This window comes from Mustelus asterias, chromosome 4, assembly GCF_964213995.1.
Source record: "Mustelus asterias chromosome 4, sMusAst1.hap1.1, whole genome shotgun sequence".
Lineage (NCBI taxonomy): Eukaryota > Metazoa > Chordata > Chondrichthyes > Carcharhiniformes > Triakidae > Mustelus > Mustelus asterias.
Window position 1 is genome coordinate 82,909,864 of NC_135804.1, and position 20,307 is coordinate 82,930,170.

A 20,307-nucleotide genomic window follows, 5' to 3' on the forward strand; every position below is an offset into this window, starting at 1 on the left:
GGTCGAGTAGAAGGCATGTGATGTATATTCCCAGTGGAAACTATGTAGACTCTGGTAATTTCAGTTGCAAGTTGGATAGTTTTATTTTATTATAATGAGGGGAAGAGACATTTCATTAGTGGAGACACTCAGCTGTGATGTCACCAATATTACACAATGGGTCAATGTTACAGTGTCCTCATAATGGTGGGTGAAAATGACACCATGTTTCTTCAATGTTATAATGGATTGGATGTGACTTCATTTCAACCATGTAATGGATCAAGTATGACAACATTCAATGTTCGTGATTCTCCCTGGGGGACATGCAAGTATATTCCCCTCCTCAGGTCAACCATATAAAACAGAGGAATGGTTTTGTCAGGTTTCTGGCCTTGCTGAAGCATAAACTGTCTGAATCAACATCATAAATTACTTCCTCTGCCACTATGGTCAAGAGACACTATTCCTCCTCAAACTCAGTGGAGTCTTTGACATGGTTAACCGCACCATCCTCCTCCGAGGTCTCTTTTCTGCTTTCCATCTCAGTCGGACAGCCTTTGCTTATTTTCATTTATTGACTCTTAATCTTAACCGTATCCAGGACATCTACAGCAGCAGCCTCTCTTGCCCGGATTATTACCTCCAGAGCTCCTCCAAGGGTCTATCCGTGGTCTCCTCCTGTTTTCTCATTTGCACATCGTTCTTTGTTGGCATCAGCCACTCCTGTTGTCAGAGGTCCAGCTCCTGCTTTTTCCACTCTTGTGTTCAAAGGGCTCATTACATATTTACATAATTTTAACTAGTTTGGTTAAGAAAATCAGATGATTAACTGTCACTTTTAAAAAAGGTCATGAAAATGCTCAGGACTCAAGAATCCAAATACTACATTCCATTTCAGAAATCCATCTCTGCATACTCTAACTTCCTCAGTCCCAGTTGACTGCGCCAAGGGTGGGCAGGGGGCTTGCAATTGGATTAGGGTAAGTAGATCCAATGTACTACCCACACAGGCAGGATATACCGAATAGATTTAGCTATTGCAATTATGATATTCATGGTGCTGTTCTGTCTCTTAAGCAATATCAATGACCAGCTAAAACTAAAGCTGAAACCATATTGGGGAATCGAGTAAAAGAGTAAAATCTGTACACATTATGCGAAGGGGTGACTTGTACTGATAAAGTTGAGGCAATTCAATTATCATAATTTCAACTGTTTGTGAGATAATCAAACTATTTCTTTAAACTCCAATGCATCAGAAACAAAAAAAATAGCATTGATGATGAGAACTGATTACAAATAGGGTACAGTGCCTATATATTTTCAGATGAATAAACTGCATTTCGGATTATTCTGGGCCATGAGACATTAAAAGACATGTAACAGTTTGCATATGCTTTGGTGTTTGCTGCTTAAGATTCTGGAGCTGGTCTCCTGAGCTGGCTGGCAACCCTGGGTGGGTGGGTAGGTGTGGTGTTTGAAGAGGGGCTGATTACCTGTAGTATAAGTGTATCTGGCATAGCAAAGGTTAAATGTGGGATTGGGAAACAGTGTGATGTAAAGAGACATATGATCTGAGACTAGAGTCAGCTGTGGACTGGACAGAGACCTGGGTGGAAGCAAGCATGGAGTTAACTCATAGCTTGGGCTAGACCCTGTATATATATATATATATATATTGATACGCGTGATCAATAAACACTTACTGTTCAACCATACAAGACTGAGAACCTCTGAGATCTATATATTTTCAGATGACTAAACTGCACTTCAGATTATTCTGGGCCATGAGACATTAAGACACATGTAACAGTTTGCATATGGTTTGCAAATCTAAAGTTTTAAATCTACAGTTTACAAATCTAAACCTACTGAACATACAAAAATTATTGGGAGGGGAGAAGAGCTGATGAATATGCGTGGGGGAGAGAGGGGCTGATTTGTGTGTACATTTGTGAGGATGGAGAGGGTGCTGATTTAATGTGTGCATGGGGGATAAGGGGAGGAAGGGAAAAGAGAAGGGCTTCAGTGAGTTTTCTGTTACCAGGAAACATGGAGAGCTTGGCTTAAAACTATATGATACATAAAATACATAAAGCAATTTAGTAACAATGAATCCAGAACTTGAATAAAGACAAAAACATAAGGATTAGGAGAAGAAGTAACTTATTTGGTTCCTCCAATCAGCTATGTCATGCAATAAGGTCATGGCCAAACTCCTGCACCATCTCCATTTTCCTACCCCATCACCATATCCATTGATTCCTTTACTGCCCAAGAAGCGATCAATGTCGGTCCTGAATGTACGCAACAACTGAGCATTAACAGCTCTCTGGGATCAAGAATTTCAAAGGTTCATAACCCTCAAAAAAGAAATTTCTCAACTCAGTTATAGGATAAGGGGCCAGCCAGTTAGGACTAGATGAGATACTTCAGGATTGCCCAGGGTCCTAGTAGCTATCAAGGGCATCAGGTCAGGCAATCTTTGAAATGAACAAATGCCAGAGGTCAAATCTGCCAGATCAACTATTGCTTTTCTGCTTAGCCTGACAACACATTGGGGGGAAAAAAATACAAAAAGCATAATATACGTATCAAAACTTTTATTTTCATCAATGCTTGCCACCATTTCCGTAGTATATTTATGAAAGCTTTGCTGAGCAATTAAAAATTTAGATTAGTAAACTCTGAATCCCAGGACTTCAAGCACACCCCAAAGATCTTAGGATTTTCCATTTTGTGAACCCTGTGGTGAACCAAAGCACCTTCAAGGTCCTACTTTCCCAGCACATCTCATTCTGATGCAGTTCTCTAAACACGAGAACTTTGGCACTTCCCTGCATAAAATGATTGCATAATATTTTTAAATAAAATGTATTGATCTCTCATGCGATGTTTTGTAAAAAAGCAAATTTTATAAGATATCAAGATACATAGTAAAATGATTCATAATTAGTTGGACTATGGAATGTACTGAAGCCTATATCTGGAATGGAGAGTTAGATGGTCTACGTAATCGTTACCAAAAATAAAATAATCACTAAAGAGAGAAACAAAAGAGAATGTTTTTGGTCTAAAGCATTGGTTGGAATTTTTTTTTCAAAAAAAGGAACTTTTATACTGCAAATTGTCTTGAAACATTGAAAAGTAGCAATGTTTGGCTAGATTATATACAGTGCTTGAAACATTGAAAAGTAGCAATGTTTGGCTAGATTATATACAGTGAACAGTGTACACGCATCATGGAAATCAGAATTAGTTAAGTGGAATACAACAAAGAACAGTGATTGTCAATATCTGCAAGATTGAAATCTTTAGCTTTCATTCAAAATTTAGTACCACCCGATAAGCCTCAAATGCAATACCAATTATCGCAATCTAAAAGCAACTTAAAAATAAAGCCCAGCATAATCCATATCCATCAACAATAGATAACCAATTTTTTAAAAAAACTTTTCCAATTCAATCAAATCAAGTCCAATTCAGAGTCTCAACAAGTTGAGACATTTCTGGTCCAAGCTGACAAGACAGGGCCTCCACTCCTGTCTTGGGCCTGATCTACAGGATCTTGGGCCTGATTGGAGTAGGTGCAAGTCCTCCTCCTCCAAGGCTTGATCTCATTTGCATCTTAGCCAAAAGGCCGAGATGCCGCTTTTAAAAATTGCTTCAAATGAAGCTTAAATGTAATCTAATGACCTCAACCAAGCGCAGCATCCCATCGACACCACACTTGATCCTAGCCAAAAGGTTAATCGAGGGGGAAAACCCAATAGTGATGATATAATGCAGAAGGTTGGCATCTTCTGTGTTCATACTTATATGAATGCATTTCATTGTGTACCTTGCTAAATTAATGGATTATCACACCAGGGAAAAGTAATATATGCAATTCTCTCCTCCCCAAGCATCTTGTTCTATTCTTGGAAAGCAGAAAAAGAAAACTAGTTCTGCCAACAGCATATTTCAACCTGGAAATATCTGAAAGGCCAGTCACTTGCTTGTGGTGACATTTGTCTTTATAATTCAGCATACTTTTTTTTTTACACTCTCTTCATTCCTCTGCCCATCAAGCAGGCAAAAACCGTCATAACCATCTTAGACTTCACTTCAACGAGGTCCTCTGGAAGGGCATATACACGAGCTCCAATTTTTCTAGCCATGGACACGGCATATCTGTTGAGAAAGGCAACACGTCACTCCATTGTTCAGTTTTCATCTGCATTACTCATTGCAGTCATACACATTTCTTATCCTTTTGTCAACTAATGCAAAAGGACACAATAAATAGTGTGTCTTTAAAACAATTTGCACAGATCATGCAAATTCCAGTGCAAATACTGCATGCAGAAATTGTGCGAGATTTGCTATTGCACAGTACCAGTTTTAGATTTTAAAGTTGTTTTTCCATTAAATTGGGCACTTACTTAAAATTAAATTTTCATTGGAAATTGATGTCAAATACATCCACAATCACTACACAAGATTAAAGGGAAATGCTGTCACATAAAATAGCAATAAAGTTCAGGCAACGTACTTGGCATTTTCTTGCTTATCCTCGTCAGAAAGGACCCCAATCTTCACCAGATCATAGTTAATAGAGTTAGGTTGAATCGCATCAATCAAATCCAGGACAGGCAAACTTGAACTTAAATTCTTGTCCTATGTAAAATAGTTTTTGTATTAGGTTATTATTGTAGTCATTGTCCCTTTGCAGCTACTTTCTGTTTCTCTTGTGCTTTTTTGCCATACCTTGTGACATTTCTGTACCTTGATATAAATGCAAGTTTGTTTCGTTTTACATACACGCACATACATATTCCTTGAATCCAAGTTCATGTGATGGCATACCCATCCGAATTTGATTGTGTAGAAACTTTGGGGTGATTTAGTAGCGCAGTGATAGCATCCCTATCTCTGAGCCGGAAATTCCAGAAAATCCCACTTCAAGACTTGACCACAGAAGGTGCCTACATATAATATGGTCAAACAGTTAATTATTAGCCCTAAATCCTTCCAATAGCTCGAGAGTTTCCTGGTCAGTCATACCGCAGAAGGCAACTACTGTAGTACTTTAAGCATAATCATGGACCAATCCAATGGAAGCCATGGTCACAATGCCCTCTTCAGACATGGTATCTAGAGGAGGAGGAGAAACTCTGGAGGAAAGTCTATAGAATCAAAGCCAATGTATTCTCTTAAATCACCTGACAGATTTGTTAAAACGTTTTCATTCAAATCTAGTGAACTTTTATTCTTAGCACAAAGAATAGTTTTTGAATAGGTTGCATCAAATATATGCCCCTGCCATTTTGCCACAATTCATCAATTCCATCATCTTATCCATCCCACATGGAAACAAGGTGCCGGATCAGAAGCCAGACTAGATCTCAACAATTTTTCTATTTTGGCATAAATGTAAGGAAAGGACGCTTCACTCCAGGAGTAATTCCACTGACTAATTATGGATTTTGTTTTAAGAAAACAGCTTTATTCATAACATAATTTAAGTATACCTCTAACAAAATGAAAACAATTCAACTCTTAACCATTGAACAATCTTTAAACATAAAAAGAAACAACTCTTAATGTTTAACTTATTACTAGTTAGTTCCACTTAAGCAATATTTCTCTTATAGACTTATGGATTTTGTAGAGACAGAGCGGTCATCTTTAAACAACTTTCTCCAGCAACTGAACTCAGAAAGCTAGTTTTCTCAGTTAGACTCGCCTTTCCATTACTTTAATCCAGAAAACATAACAAGATTCCTTTTCTTTGGTAAATAAAAGTTCATTCAGCCTTCTGTTAAATAAGCACTTACATGGCTAAAAGGAGTAATTATCCTGCTTTCCAGTATCCGTTGTATTCCTTCCACACAAACTGATTGCTTGTAACAAAGCACAATCTTAACACAGCCCTCAAACATAAAATACATTAATGGCGCAGTATCATCACACAGTCTCCCCTGCAAGAGTTGGGCTCCACTTACTTTCTGCTGTTTTTGTTCTCCACCAACTCAAGGATGTGAACATGTTGAAGAAAGTGAAGTGGTTTACAAGAATGGTTCCTGGGATGAGAAATTTCAGTTATGAGGATAGATTGGGGAGGTTTGGACTGTTCTTGGAGAGAAGGCGGCTAAGAGGAGATCTGAGAAAGATGTTCAAAATCACAAGGCAGCTAGATAAGAGCAGATAGGGAGAAACTGTTCTCATTCATTAAAGGATCAAGAATGAGAGCGCACAGATTTAAAGTGATTTGTAAAAGAAGCAAATGTAATGTGAGAAGAAACTCTTTCACACAAAGTGTGGTTCAGCTCTGGTATAGTATGTCTAGAAGTGTAGTGGAGGCAGGTTCAATGGAGACATTCAAGAGGGCATTAGATGATTACTTCAATAGAAGCTATATGCAAGGTTACGGGAACGGCACAAAGTCAAGATTCTTGTTTGGAGAGCCAGTGTAGACACGATAGGCAAAACGGTTTCCTTCTGAGCTATAACAATTCTGTGAATCCTGCTGCCACAACCAACTGTGTAATGTAGTTGATAGTGAAGTGAAGCTATCGACACCAGAATGATATCAATGGCTTGTTTGTGTGGGCAAAGAAGTGAGAAAGGAAATTCAATTCAGAGAAATGAGAGAACCAGAGGGCAAACAAAACAAAGGAATACCCCATAAATGGAAAGAATTGAAAGTGGTTGAGGAAGTGAGAGACCTTGAATGTGGCAGGAGAGGTGGAAAAAGTGGTCAAGAAAGCAAATGGAATGTTTTTCATTATTGCATGAGGTATTGAATACAAAAGCAGGGATGTAATGATGGAACTGTATAAAAAGCTGCTTATGTCATTGCTGGAATTTTGTATATAATTCTGGTCACCACATTATAGGAAGGACATGATTGCTCTGGAGAGAGTGCAGAGGAGAGTTACAAGAATGCTTGAAAATTACTATGAGGAGAGATTTGATAGGCGAGGTTTTATTTTCTTAGAATGGAGAAGACTAAGGGGTGACTAGATTGAGGTGTACAAAATTATGAGGGGTCGAGACAGGGTAAAGGAAAGATTTGTTTTCTCTGGCTGAGCGGTCAATTACTGGGGGCACAGACTAGTAGAAGGATTACAGGGGACACGAGGAAAGTATTTTTCATCCAGAGGGTGGTGGGTGCCTGGAATTCACTGTCTAAGTTGGTGGTTGACATTGAAACGTTCAACACATTTGCATCTAGAGCGCTGTGATCTGCAAGGCTACAGAGGTGGTGCTGGAAAACACGATCAAAATAAGCGGCTAGCTTCTTTTTGCTCTTTTTTGGCTGGTACAGACACGATGGGCTGAATGGTCTCTCTCTGCACCATAACATTTCTATGGTTCTATCACATACGCCTGCCTGCCTCCACGTGCACAGGGCACTCGCCATCAAATAAACTCATTAATGGCTTAGAGAGACAGAATCTGATTATTATTATTAATGAAATTACTTGTTCTTAATACATGAATCAGGAAGAAGCTGAAGATTCTGTTAACCAGAGGTTCACATAGGTCATCACAGCAGGCCCACACCAATAGGCCAACTGTTCACCCACCCAGGTTAGATTTTACTGAGAGCAACTCACTGAGCAGGCCCCCAATTGTTGACAAGTCAGCCATTCACCCTCTCAACTAGGAGGGGTGGTACATGGAAAGATACAGCAGTGACCTTTTTAAAAAATTGCTTACCTTAAAACTCTGGATTGTAGTTTTCTTGCCTGCCTCTCTCAACGTTTTATTTACCCATTTGACAATGATGTCATCATTGACTTTTTGACCATCACCCAGTTCTTCAAGAACATTCAATGTATACCTAATACATAATTGTAATTTCAGAACAGCCGTGGAAATAATTAACACTTAACATAACTCAGACTATCCAAATGACTTTGTTTTAACTCAGACAGTAACCCATTTGTTTTGAGTTGGCACTGAAGTAATATCAAGTTGAAGATCTAGGAAACAACGTATTTAAAGACGTCACAATGATGCCATCCATGTCTTACTGACACATCGACAAATCATAGTGTAATAATATAATACAGTAAATCCTCACTTTAAGGCTTAAAGATCTTTCACTTTAATGTTGTTATTCTTCAGGGCCCTATTTTTCAATTTGCATCGCCATTTTCAGTTTTCTGCTTTCTGTGAGTAACCAGTGGCTGGGAGAAGGGAATAGGGCCTCTGCCTCCTCCGGGAACTGCCCCCACCTCACACTTCCACCCCCTTTCCCCCTCCATTTACAGCACCCACCTGGGACAAGGGCTCAGCCTCTGCAGACTGTTAGGAAGGGTTTTGGGCCATGGAGAGAGACACACATGCATGCATGCCCTACGCACACCGTGAGAAAGGAAAGCAAACAGAAAGTTGCACTGAGCTTCACTAGTGCTGTGGGTGAACACAGGAACAATGTCACTCAGGGCTTTTCTTTAAAAAGTGATTTAGTATTATCCAATTTGAATCTGTATAGCATTTCTGTTATATTCAGTGATTTATTTTGATTTGATCTGGAGTTTCCGGTGTTGGACTGGAGTAGGCACAGTAACCTGGTGTTGTGAGACCAGTTAAAGTCCAACAGGTTTATTTGGCAGCACGAGCTTTCGGAGCGCTGCTCCTTCATCAGGTGAGTGCGTTATTTTGTTTTGCAATTTATTCCAACTAGGAATGTGTTACACATGTACGGTACAGTATTTCAATTTGTACATTTCTTGTCTGTCAAAAACAATGTACAAAGTAATCTAACTCTGGCTTTAACATCGATTCCTATGAGAGCCTATGATTCACAAAGTTGTTTCACTTAAAATCACGATTTTCAGGAATGCCACTACAACTTGTATCGTGAGGACTTACTGTAGTAAGCATGTTATGTTTTTAAAAAGCAGCATTTTGTGACACTTGGTGTTAGTACCTTCTCATTAACTGCCAGACTAAGGCTAAAGTTAGTGTTGAATTTCCATCATTCAGATCCTTTCCATCAATGCCCACGAGAGAAAACTTGGCTCGTTCCTTTCCCAAGTCAACTGCATAATTGCAGTTTTCCAGCTAAATAAAAAGAACATATTTTTAGAGTAATACTGAAATTAATTTTGCTAAATATACTTCAAGCCCTTAGGCCAAGAACTAACTTACCTTTTTCATGTTAGCACCTAGTTTGGGATACGGTGGCTTGTTCACTTTGTTCCAGTCAACTGTGACCTTGATTTTTTCATACAACTGCAATATCACAAGGGCGTCTTCTAAGTCACTATAACAGGGACAAAATTCACATAATATTTCAAATAAAGCCAGGACGTGCCCAAAAGAGAAATAGAGCTTTACAGAATCAGCATGGAAAATTCCATTTCAACCAAATCTGCTACCCAATCCCACTGAAGAATCATAACTTAATCCTAAATATTTCAGGTTTTGTATATTGAAAGAGCCCTGCAGAAAGGTTCAATTATTTGTATTTACATAACGCCTTTAACCCAGTTAGCATTTGTAGATAGCTTGAATATTAAAGACCTAGTTTTATTTTTTGAAATTCTGCCCTAACTGAGCTTCCCATATAATGCATTGCATATTCACTGTAAAGGTACTTTCTACAATAGATGGAAATTGTTTAGCATGTCATGAAGCCAGCAAATTGCAAATGTACTGTTGGTTGTGTGTTGCCCTTTGACCAGCGGACAAACAAAAGTAGACCACACATGCATGGATGTATTTCCACCTAGCTTATACCTGAAGGCTGGCACAAGATCAATGAGACAGCTCCGTGAACATTATAAAGGTGAAAATTATATATATATGGTAAGAATAGACTCAGGGTGATCTGCTGGGATCTTCAGATCTACAGAACTATTTTAGCTCGTCAATTCTAAAACAAAAAAAGTACCTGTCTGAAAATTTAAATGTGCTTATGTCATATATCAAATGCCACACATTAAAAAAGGTGGTTCTACAAGCAAATTTGTATCACTTTTTTTGAAAAAAGAAATCAAACATCTCTGCTGTTCTTTTTCTTGACTTTAGCAAAACTCTGAGCAGCTACCGATCCACAAGAGATACTTCTTCAACACATGTAATTACTCTCTAATTGACCTCAGATTGGTCCAAAAGTAATTAGTCTCTAAGGTTGAAATTACAGCGCTCTAACTAATCAACACAGAATTATTTTTGCTTCTTCTGGGTTCACGGAAAGAAGTTGATTTCCTGGGCTGCTTTCTAAATGGCTCCCAGCAGTTTGTCCCTTCAAGAACCGTTGGTGTGGCCATTCATCATCCAGTAGAAATGAGCAATGCATTTGTGGCACCTGCTTTGTCTGCTTGCATCCCAAAATAGCAAGCAGTCTCCTGTGTACATCATGGGACTGCAATTTACATAATTTAGTGAGACTCCCACCTGATTCAGGTCAGCTGAACCTGTGGCCCAGCTTCAAAATGTGTATGCTCATCATTCTGATTTCAGCGTGACTGCTCCCATGGCAGAGTTAAAATTAGTCCCATTCACTCCAATATTGACACTCTAATTCATTGATTTCACCCCACCGTTAAACCAAAACTACACAAGTTATCTGTTCATTTTTGCACAACTGTTTGGTGAAAATATTTCCTCTTACCTATACAGATGGTTCACTGCTGGATTTACACCCTGTGAATTCATCCAGTTGCGGAAGGTTCTTTCTTCACGAGTTTCACCTAAAATGCGAAAAGATATGTGCTTTTTATCTAAAGAGAAATGTTGCAGAGAAGTTCATGATTTCCATTTGAGAAAAATTTGGCACATGAAAATAATATTACCCATCACCAGCTCCAGCATTATTGGTGGAAATGTTAATGAAAGTGTATGCTTGAAAAATCACAATGAAGCCCTTAAGTTTCTTATTAGTAGACCTTCTGTGGCATTGTTCAGGGTACTCTAGAAGTCATAGTGTCCATCTGCTACAATAGAATTATCCCTTTAAAGTTCTTCTCATGCACTTACTGTGTGGGTACTGCCTAACTAAGCAAATGCAGGTTATGGTAGCTGTTTCTTAAAATCTTGTGGTCAATATGAGGTAATGATAAATTTTTGCCTCCAGGTCAGAATGACCCAGTAACACCTGACTTTTCCTGCTTATTTTTACATGTGAAAAACTATTTTGCACTTGTAACTTGATTGAACATGTTGCAGAATATTGAGGGCAGACCAGATGTAAAGCTTTTAGACAAATAGATAACTTAAGAACAAGTGCTGACCAACAGGTTCAATGGCCAATTTCCCTTCCTCCAACACATTAGGTACCTCTTTGTAACAATGTGATTTTTCAACTTCGGATATACGCTCAGACATTTGTTAATTCTCCAATATAGCTGATAGAATTTAATTTTTGTTCTCAGAATGTGAACAATGTCACGACAATTGCATTTTGATTTCCATCTCAGATGACTGGTAAACAATGGTGAGCCTTCTATCTGAGGCATTGTAATCCTTGTGGAGAATGCAGAATCCTGTTACATTACATCATTCAAGTATTTCTGAATCAATAACAATGAAAAACCAGCACTATAAAAGCACACAAGGTGTGAGGATATCTTACCCATGACATTTCCACTTGTCTTTCTGTGTGGTAAAGATCACAAAGCCTAGCTAGAGGTGCTATCAAGTACATCAATCTTACAACCACTTGTAATAGACTATGGTCTGGGTTGACATGGCTGATCAAAGTTAAATGCCAAGATGCCTTGGGAAGAGCAGAGACCTAAAGGTCAATGAAGACATTGTTGGACATTTTTTAAAAACTGCTGGAGATGATCAATGCTTGGCACTTGCATTGTGCAAATGTTACTTGTCTTTTTCGGAGGTGTTGTCCAAGTTCTGCTACAAATCAGCATGAGGTTTTACATCAACAGAGAAGTTAATGTTGTCAAGTTGTGACCCAACACCCCCCATTCCTTTGTTTTGATTATAACCCCAGCCATTGGACACTGTTCCCATTAATCTTGGTTATACTTCAGGCTGTTTAAAGGTCCTAATCAGTTGAATGTAATGTTAAGGGTAGTCAAACTCATTTCTGCCTCTGGCTTTCAACTCTAAGGTTTAGGTTTAGACCAATGCTATGATTTGTAGATATCAGAATGCAGCTCAGGTAATTTGTTCTCCCTCTGAGGAAGTAGCTGTTACAGCTCCAAGGATCCCCTGACAATACACTTCCAAGACTGGAAATTTGCTTTGAACATTCCATGAATCTGGAGGAATAATGTTAACTTAAGCTGACTGGTGGGTAACTAAAAGACTTGGAATTCGCCTTTATTTACTCCTGCGTGACTTTACTGAGCACCGATTTCACTAGAAAATGAAATTAGGTGGGATGTAAAATGGATGACCCATCCAAAACCATCCATTTCCCACTGGGCTAGTCAGATTTTAATTACCCACTCCCAAAGCCACCATTTTCAAGGTGCTGAGGTAACAAATCTCGATAGCATTAAACCGACACCTGCGAAATAATCAAAATTCCCACAAATATTTTGTTTCAAAAATTACTTAAGCTCCAGAGGTTTCAGAGATGTCAACATGAGGTTCAATCATTTTCCAGAAATGCACGAGATTCGTCTTTGTAGTTTTACCTTCTAGCAGACTCCAATCAATATCTTGATTTTCAGGCTTCTGAAGAGCTGGATATTTGTTGAATAGATTAGCTACAAAAGCCAAATTCAGCTTAGGGTTCCCTTGGACAACATCTGCTGGGGTGACAAACTGTCTGCAGCCCAGTTTGTCTGCCTCCTGTAACATGTACTCAGCCCGCTTCAGGTCATCTTTCTCCTACAAGAAATTAAAACAGCAACATAAGTGATAACAGAGAGAATCTACTGCTCATCAGTACCTATTGCTATTTGCCGATCTGACAATTTAAAAATAACATCCTAGGATCACCTTCAATATTTTAAGTTGTCAGATCTCCATAGAAATGAATCATCATAGAATCCTACATGCAGGAGGCCGCCATTCGGCCCATCGAATCTGCACCAACCATAATCCCACCCAGGTCCTATCCCCATAGCCCTACACGTTTACCCTAGCAAATCCCCCTGACACTAAGTGTCAATTTAGCATGACCAATCCACCTAACCCACACATCTTTGGAGTGTGGGAGGAAACCAGAGCACCTGGAGGAAACCCACGCAGACATAGGGAGAATGTGCAAACTCCACACAGTGACCCAAGCTGGGAACCGAACCGAGGTTCCTGGCGCTGTGAGGCAGCACTAACCACTGTACCACCCTACAAAGAGGTGACCTACATTGTTGATTAGTTAGGGATTTAGGCTGTTGAGAAGGGTGAGTGATGAATTTCACCACTGTAAACACTTGGATTGATGCACATAAGACATTTCCCCAGAAAGAGTAAAGTGGATTTGGAACAATCCCTGAGAAATAATTAAATAGCATTTCCATTACTTATCTAACATTTTTAGTAAGTAAGTTTATTCCCTTTACATAAACAAAGTAAGAAATTTCTGATGAAGTATAAGCTGCTGTTCTTCAGTTTTACAGGTTTAGGTAATGGTTTTAAAATACTGCAGTCAAGAAACATGTAAAAAATTAAAAGATCTCAACTACTTTACATCTTTGATTCTTTATCAAATAAATCTTTATCGATAAATGGTCATTGTTAGAATTTTGCATTCTGAACTTCTCCACAAACTTTCCACAAAAATAACCTTGAATATTTCCAAACCAGGAAGTTTGGCTGCTGTTTGCAATGATAATGTTGTTTTGAATTATACATTTGAAAGGCTGCATGATCACAATACTGTAATGACTTTGTGCCTGTAGGTGGTGCCACGAGCACAGCATTGCCAATGTTATGTGGCTATCAATCAACTGAACTCAAATTCTTACAATAAATTCTAACTGTAGTATTTAATATTCACCACACCATGGCACTGTGGCCTTTCCAAGAGAACACCACACATATTCTTAAAGGTATTGCGCCCAAGTTTGCTGGAAAAATAACAAGTGTTTGCAAAGTGGAAATTGGCCAGAAACTTCAAGGCAGAAAGTGACGGTATCCAATCTCCAGAATTTGCTGATCAAGTTATATCACTTCATCATTAGCTTTGCACAAATGACATCTCATCCTTTTTACCTTTCATCTCTTTCAGCTTTTCCCATGTTACATGGGCTCACTGCAATGTTGGTTGATCACCCTTCATACCAACCATCTGTTCTTCAGATATTGCAAGTGGTTTGATAGCTAGATGCCCTTCCTGCCTGTAACCTTTCCCATATATCTGGACTAATGACCAACACCTTGGCCTGCCTGCACAATGGCTAGGTTACAAATAGCATCTCCTTCTTCTCCATTATTTTCAAAAGCTAATGGGGTAGTTAATTCCCCATTAATTACCAGACATAACTTTGTGTAATGAATTTAACTGCACAAGTACCTTTTTAATAAATAATCTTTATTTTTCACTCGTGGCATGCAAGTGTTGCTGGCAAGGCCAGCATTTACTGCCCATCCATAATTGTGCTTGAAGTGCTACAGTCCATTTGGCATAGAGTGCAAGTTCAGGGATTTTGAAGTAATGATGATACAGTTTCATGTCACGATGGTGTGATTTGGAGGGGAACTTACAGGTAGTGGTGTTCCAATCCATCTGCTGCCCTTGCTCTTCCAGGTGTTAGAGACTTTGGAAGGCCTTGGTGAGTTGCTGCAGTGCATCATTTTACATATTGCTGCCACTGTGCATTGGTGTTGATGGGAGTGAATCGTTAAGATGGTAGATGTGGTGCCAATCAAGCAGTTTGCTTTGTTCTTGATGGTGTCAAGCTTCTTGTGTGTTGTTGGAGCTCCACTCATCCAAGCAGGTGGAGAGTATTCCATTAAACTCCTAACTTGAGCCTTGTAGATGGTGGACTGGGGACTTTGGGAAAACAGGAGATGTGTTATCCATTTAGAATTCCCAGCATCTGTCCTTGTTCCTCTGACCACATATTAATATAGTTGGTCCAGTTGAGTTCAAGTTTCTGGGGGTTTCGGCAATGGTAATGCCACTGAATGTCAAAGGAAGGTGGCTAGAATCTCTTGTCATGGAAGGTTACTGCCTGACGCTTGTGGCATGACGGTTTCTTGCCAGTTGTCAGCTCAAGCCAGAATGTTGTCCATCAACTGTGAAGCCTTGGTGAATTGCTCTTGCAGATTTTTGAAGAAATGTTAACTTTTTTTTCTATTTTTTCTTTCATTTTTCTCTCTCTCTCTTTCTCAATCCAATCTTTCATTCCCTCTTTCTGTACCTAATTTAACAGCGATCCACTGTGTTTCATACTCAGTCATTCCTTTGTTTATTAACAATCCTTAAAATCTCATTCAATAAGGTGATGCTGGTCCTGTCATTCACCATGGTCCCAGATGCCCTGCTTGAGCTGTTATCATTTCAAGTTGCAGCCCAAAAATGTTTGAGCTGAAGGGAACAGAAAGAAAATTTAACTGAAGAGGCATCTTGTATAGTGCGCCACTCCAGCAAGGACTAGTCCCAATGAGATTAAATCCATCATCCTCCACAGAAATTCACGTTTCCATGCTCTAGTCTTGGCCAAATGCCACGAGTTTAGCCCCTTGGGTGTGCTCCATTGGCCAATCTCTTCCATTTAACAGCAGTGTTACTGTGGCTTCTCCCACCATATTAAAATGAAGAACAAAAATCTGAAAATAATCAGTGATTCCCTCCCCTCACAATACTCTGACTTTGATCCTCAAACAGTTCTCCCTACCTCTTTTCCATATTGTCAACCTCTCCTCTACGCCATTCAACCTTCCAGTTAATACTCTGCTATACTACGCCTCTGTCCTATTTTTATCCCCATCTTTGCAATCCTACATCAGCCCTGTTCAATTATTTTCCACTCTTCGACCATCTTTGACTCAAATCTGTACTTAATTGCAACTGCAACAGCACAGTAGAACGACTGGTCATTAATAAAAGTGCCACCAGTACATTCATCACAAAATATAGATGTGTTCTCAAGTTGTTCCTATTTGAAACATTATAGAGTTGGCATTTCTTCCCAAACTGCATCTGTGTTACCTTATCTTAGTGTACCTGCCCACCATCAGTGACAGATCAGCTGATACACACTAGATATATTTTTTGCTTTCAGAGCTGAGTATGAGAAAAGTTCATACCATAAGCAAAAATAGAAACAAACATCTGGTGGCTTACACTGGTTCTAAAAATGGTTTCTCCCTGATTTACTCCTTGGTCATTTTCCACTGGAAGATTGTAGTTTACAAACTGCAGGTCCAGGCACAACTTAACAATGGCGTGTCGTACTGTCAGTCAGATGATCTCACAAAATTTCACATGTCACATAGGTTGAATTTAGTATAGATGACCAAAATTTTGTTTCAAGAGGTAGGTTTTAATGAATGTCTGAATGGGAATGAGAGAGATAGAGGCGGAGGTGTTTAGGGTGTGTACTCCAGAGCTGAGGGCTAGCGGCCCCGGGGCTGAAATCTCTGGGCCCGCTAACCTCTCCTCCCCCCTGCCAGGAGTGGCTCACTCCAGCGAGGTTTACTAGAGCTCCCCACTTGCGGGGAGCTGGTGGGCAACCCCGCTGAAGGGGGGCAATTGAGGCCCCCCAGAGGACCGGGCACCAGGGGTCCCCCGGGTATTGCCATCTTGACAGTGCCAGCCTGGGTCCCCGGCACTCCACAAGAGGCAAAGTGCCAATACCCAGGGGGCATCTTGGCACTGCCCATCAGGCATGGGGCAGTGCCAAGGGGGCAGGGCCTAATGAGGATGCAATTGGTGTGGGTGGGAGGAGTCTCACTGCCACTCTGCAGTCGGGATCAGTGGGGGAGGGAGGGAGGCCAGCGATCGGGGTGGGGTGCGGGGTCGGGTCGGTAGGGCAGTGATGTGGGATTGTGGGGCTGGCCAGCGATCGAGTGGCCAGTAAATCGGAAGGCCAGTAGACAGGGGCCACTATGCATGCGCCGATCTCGGCGCCGACAGATTGGTGCAAACACAGTGACCCGCCCAGCGCTACGCTATGGCCTCTCCAGCGGGAATAAGCCCCACCCACTGATTTCTGGAGTGAATCATGCTCGTGCACTCTGCAGTGCAAAGTGTGGGAAATTCATTTTGAAACTTCCATTGAAAAAAACCAGCATGATTTGCTCCAGTTTTTAAAGGAAAATTCGACAATTTTTTTGGGATAATCCCACTCTAGAGATAGGAAGGGTAAAGCCCCTAGAGGAATTTCAAAGTGAGAATGAGAATTCTAAAATCAGCCCAATTCTGGATTTTAAGGATTCATTCATAATTTTCCAACATCACTTTCAACTTGACAACGAAAAAAGAGACTTTGAGGTGTTAGAGTAAGAGGTATCTAGAATATTTTGATAAGTTCTCCCAAGAAGAGATGCTCCTGTCTTAGCCAATTGTGAGACTGTTGTTATTGAAGAAATTGAGTTCCATTCCACATTGGAGAGAAGTGATAAGAAAACATTGGCAAAAGTGTCAGCATTCATCATCAATACAATTGTGAAATTGACAGCAACTTCTAAGACTAGCACGTGCAGTTTAACACAGAAATTCAGTAGTTGCTGTCAGTGATTTCCTGCTCCTCCACTGTGTGATGATATCGTGTCTTTAAGAAATGTATTTACATCATGTTTCTTGTGAGAGGTATGTTTAAAATTCAGCTCTCTTTTACATGGTGCCGATTTGTCTGCAAAACAGGCAGCTCTCATGCTGAGAATGCAGGCTAATTATTGATTTTATCTAGGGATGTGTTTGCTTAAATCTGAGTTAATACATTTTGGCTCATTTGGTTTTTTCCCCTGGGGGTTTCAGAGTAGGGCTTTGGTTAGGTTGACTGACAGAGTCATGTGCTTAAGGGAAGGAGCTAAGCTTAGACAGAAAAGCAGGCAGTTACTGCCCGGTTTTTTGAAACAAACAAGAGGTCTCGCTTTCTCTCTGGAGGCTGCTGTTTGGGACCTACTAGGCGAAATAGGTCGCAGACTGGCAGCCGAAGTACAAGCATGTAAGCCTGTGTGTTGCTAACTGACTTTGAAGAGGAATATTGCTTGAATTGGAACAAATCGAAATAGATTCGCAGTTAAGAATTGTAACTGGTCATGTTTAAGTATTTTAATTGGTAAAAGTTAAGCTGATTCATTCGTTATAGTTAAACAGTATTTTTAAATAAAGTTCATTTTGATAAAAGCTTCCTAGTGTGTCAATGGAATCACACCAGGAGTGAAACACCTTATTCTCACACCAATGACAAAATAGAAAAAACTGTTGGGGTCTAGTCAGGCTTCATAACCTACTTCAGGGTTTCTGATTCATCCCCTAACAGGGTGGTGAACTGTTGAAGTTGTTGCAGATGGAAATCTTTAGAATTGATGTGAACTTCCACTTTTTGCATTAATCTCAACATAAAATCTTGAATAAAGTTACATTTTGTTGAATGAGATGTAACTGGGTTTTTAAAACAGCATACTTACAACTGTTTATAATTCTTGATGAACAACCTCTCTGGCCCTGAAAAATAATTCACTGATGTGGAATGTCAAATTTCTCCATTATTTTAAATACCATAGGTTTTTAATATATATATTTTTAGAAAAGCTAATGGTAATGTAGAAGTTGAAATATCATGTTTACGCCTCAATCTTTATTTCACTCCTTTTAAGATGGTTAAAAATTGATGGACAATGCATTTTACTTTGTCTTGCTGTTTGACAATTATCCAATGTTACTCAGAGCCTTGCCTGCTTGATGTCATCACTGTTGCTCAATGTTAGAGTTGGCGCCAAATTCAAATGAACAGCACTTGCTAGACCTTTGTGAACTGCTTTCCTTGGCCAGTACCAGCACTTCATCTCCTTCTGCAAAATCTGAACCATTATATTCTTTCCTGATGTCGTTGATCGAGCTGTCAAGAATCACTGTACCAACATAGTGATGAAAGACGACCAACGCGCTAACTTCCCTCTCTGCCATCTCGTGGTTTGTCACAATGCAGTCACTTCTAATTGCTTCTCCATCACTGCCTGCTGGTCTCCCAGGTGTCTATCCTTAATCCTTTCATTCTGATTTATATCCTAACCATTTATATCAACTTGCACAACTCTCCCCCATTGTATCACTCGTTCAGCGCTTCGATTTGTTTTCGAAAGATCGCGTCCTATGTTTGACATTCAGTAGAGATGGAAGTAACTATTATTATAAGACCAAAGATTATGCTGCAGCAAAATTACAATTCCCAACCAATCACCACCAAAATATCCGTCTTTGAACATCTCCCAAGTTAATTCTCAATCTTAAAAGGGAACCGCAAAAAACATTTAAAAATATTCTCACAGCCTCATTTTGAAGTGAGGCCATACAACTAGCTTGTAAAAAGGCTGTTGAATGTGGTTTCCCAAGCTTTAAAACTGTGTGGGAGCAGCTCGCACTGCCGCCTCACAGTGCCAGGGACCCAGGTTCAATTCCAACCCTGGGTGACTGTCTGTATGGCGTTTGCATATTCTCCCTTTGTCTGCGTGGGTTTCGTCCTGCACTCCAAAGATATGCAGGTTAGGTTGATTGACCATGCTAAATTGCCCTTAGTGTCCCAAGATGTGTAGGTTAGGGGGATTAGCATGGTAAATACGTACAGTTACAGAGATAGGGCCTAGGTAAGATGCTATATCGGAGTTGGTGTAGACTTGATGGGCGGAATGGCCTCCCTCGGAACTGTAGGTACCCTATGAATCTATAAGCAGGATAAGTTGATGATCTGGCACAAATAATGTTAAAATGATCAAGTACAAGCTAACCATTTTTATAGTTATTTCACCTTTCTATGGATGCCCATTTCAGGGATGGTTGCTCCACTGGGAAGCATTCCACTATCAGCTGCAGCTATATCTGGAGGAAGACCTGTCCATCAGCATTAGCCTAGTGCCTGGTTGCCAATTATGATGCAGCTCAGCATTAAACATTCAGAGGCACCCGAGTTTTGATGCTCAATAGGAACCAAAATCACTGCTTACAACGTTACTCTACTTCATAAGATATGGGAGCAGAATTAGGCCATTCGGCCCATCGAGTTGGCTTCGCCATTCAATCATGGCTTATATTTTCCTGTCTTCTCCCCATAACCCTTCAATCCATTACCAATTAAAAATCTGTTTTAAACTCCTCCTTAAATTTACTCACTGTCCCAGCATCCACCACACTTCAGTGAGAAGTAGTTTCTCCTCAACTCAGTCTTAGTTGATTTAAAACAATGACCTCTCATCATATAATGTGGGGCATTCTAAGAATATAAAGTGATTCCAATAGCTCTG

The 20,307-nt window shown here is 39.9% G+C and overlaps 1 protein-coding gene across 4 annotated transcripts in view; it reads right to left on the reverse strand.

Moving 5' to 3' along the window:
• Positions 1 to 2,570: 2,570 nt before the first annotated feature.
• Positions 2,571 to 20,307, reverse strand: part of LOC144492815 (plastin-3-like) — a 130,107-nt gene continuing 112,370 nt past the window's right edge. For all 4 annotated transcript variants that reach the window (XM_078211287.1, XM_078211288.1, XM_078211290.1 and 1 more), the window contains 7 exons: positions 12,588 to 12,783; positions 10,598 to 10,676; positions 9,130 to 9,244; positions 8,909 to 9,042; positions 7,690 to 7,813; positions 4,517 to 4,641; positions 2,571 to 4,155 (listed from right to left, as the gene is read on the reverse strand). In XM_078211287.1, the coding sequence (XP_078067413.1) occupies positions 4,023 to 4,155; positions 4,517 to 4,641; positions 7,690 to 7,813; positions 8,909 to 9,042; positions 9,130 to 9,244; positions 10,598 to 10,676; positions 12,588 to 12,783 (906 nt within the window). In that variant the 3' untranslated portion in view covers positions 2,571 to 4,022. The remainder of the gene's footprint in view (positions 4,156 to 4,516; positions 4,642 to 7,689; positions 7,814 to 8,908; positions 9,043 to 9,129; positions 9,245 to 10,597; positions 10,677 to 12,587; positions 12,784 to 20,307) is intronic.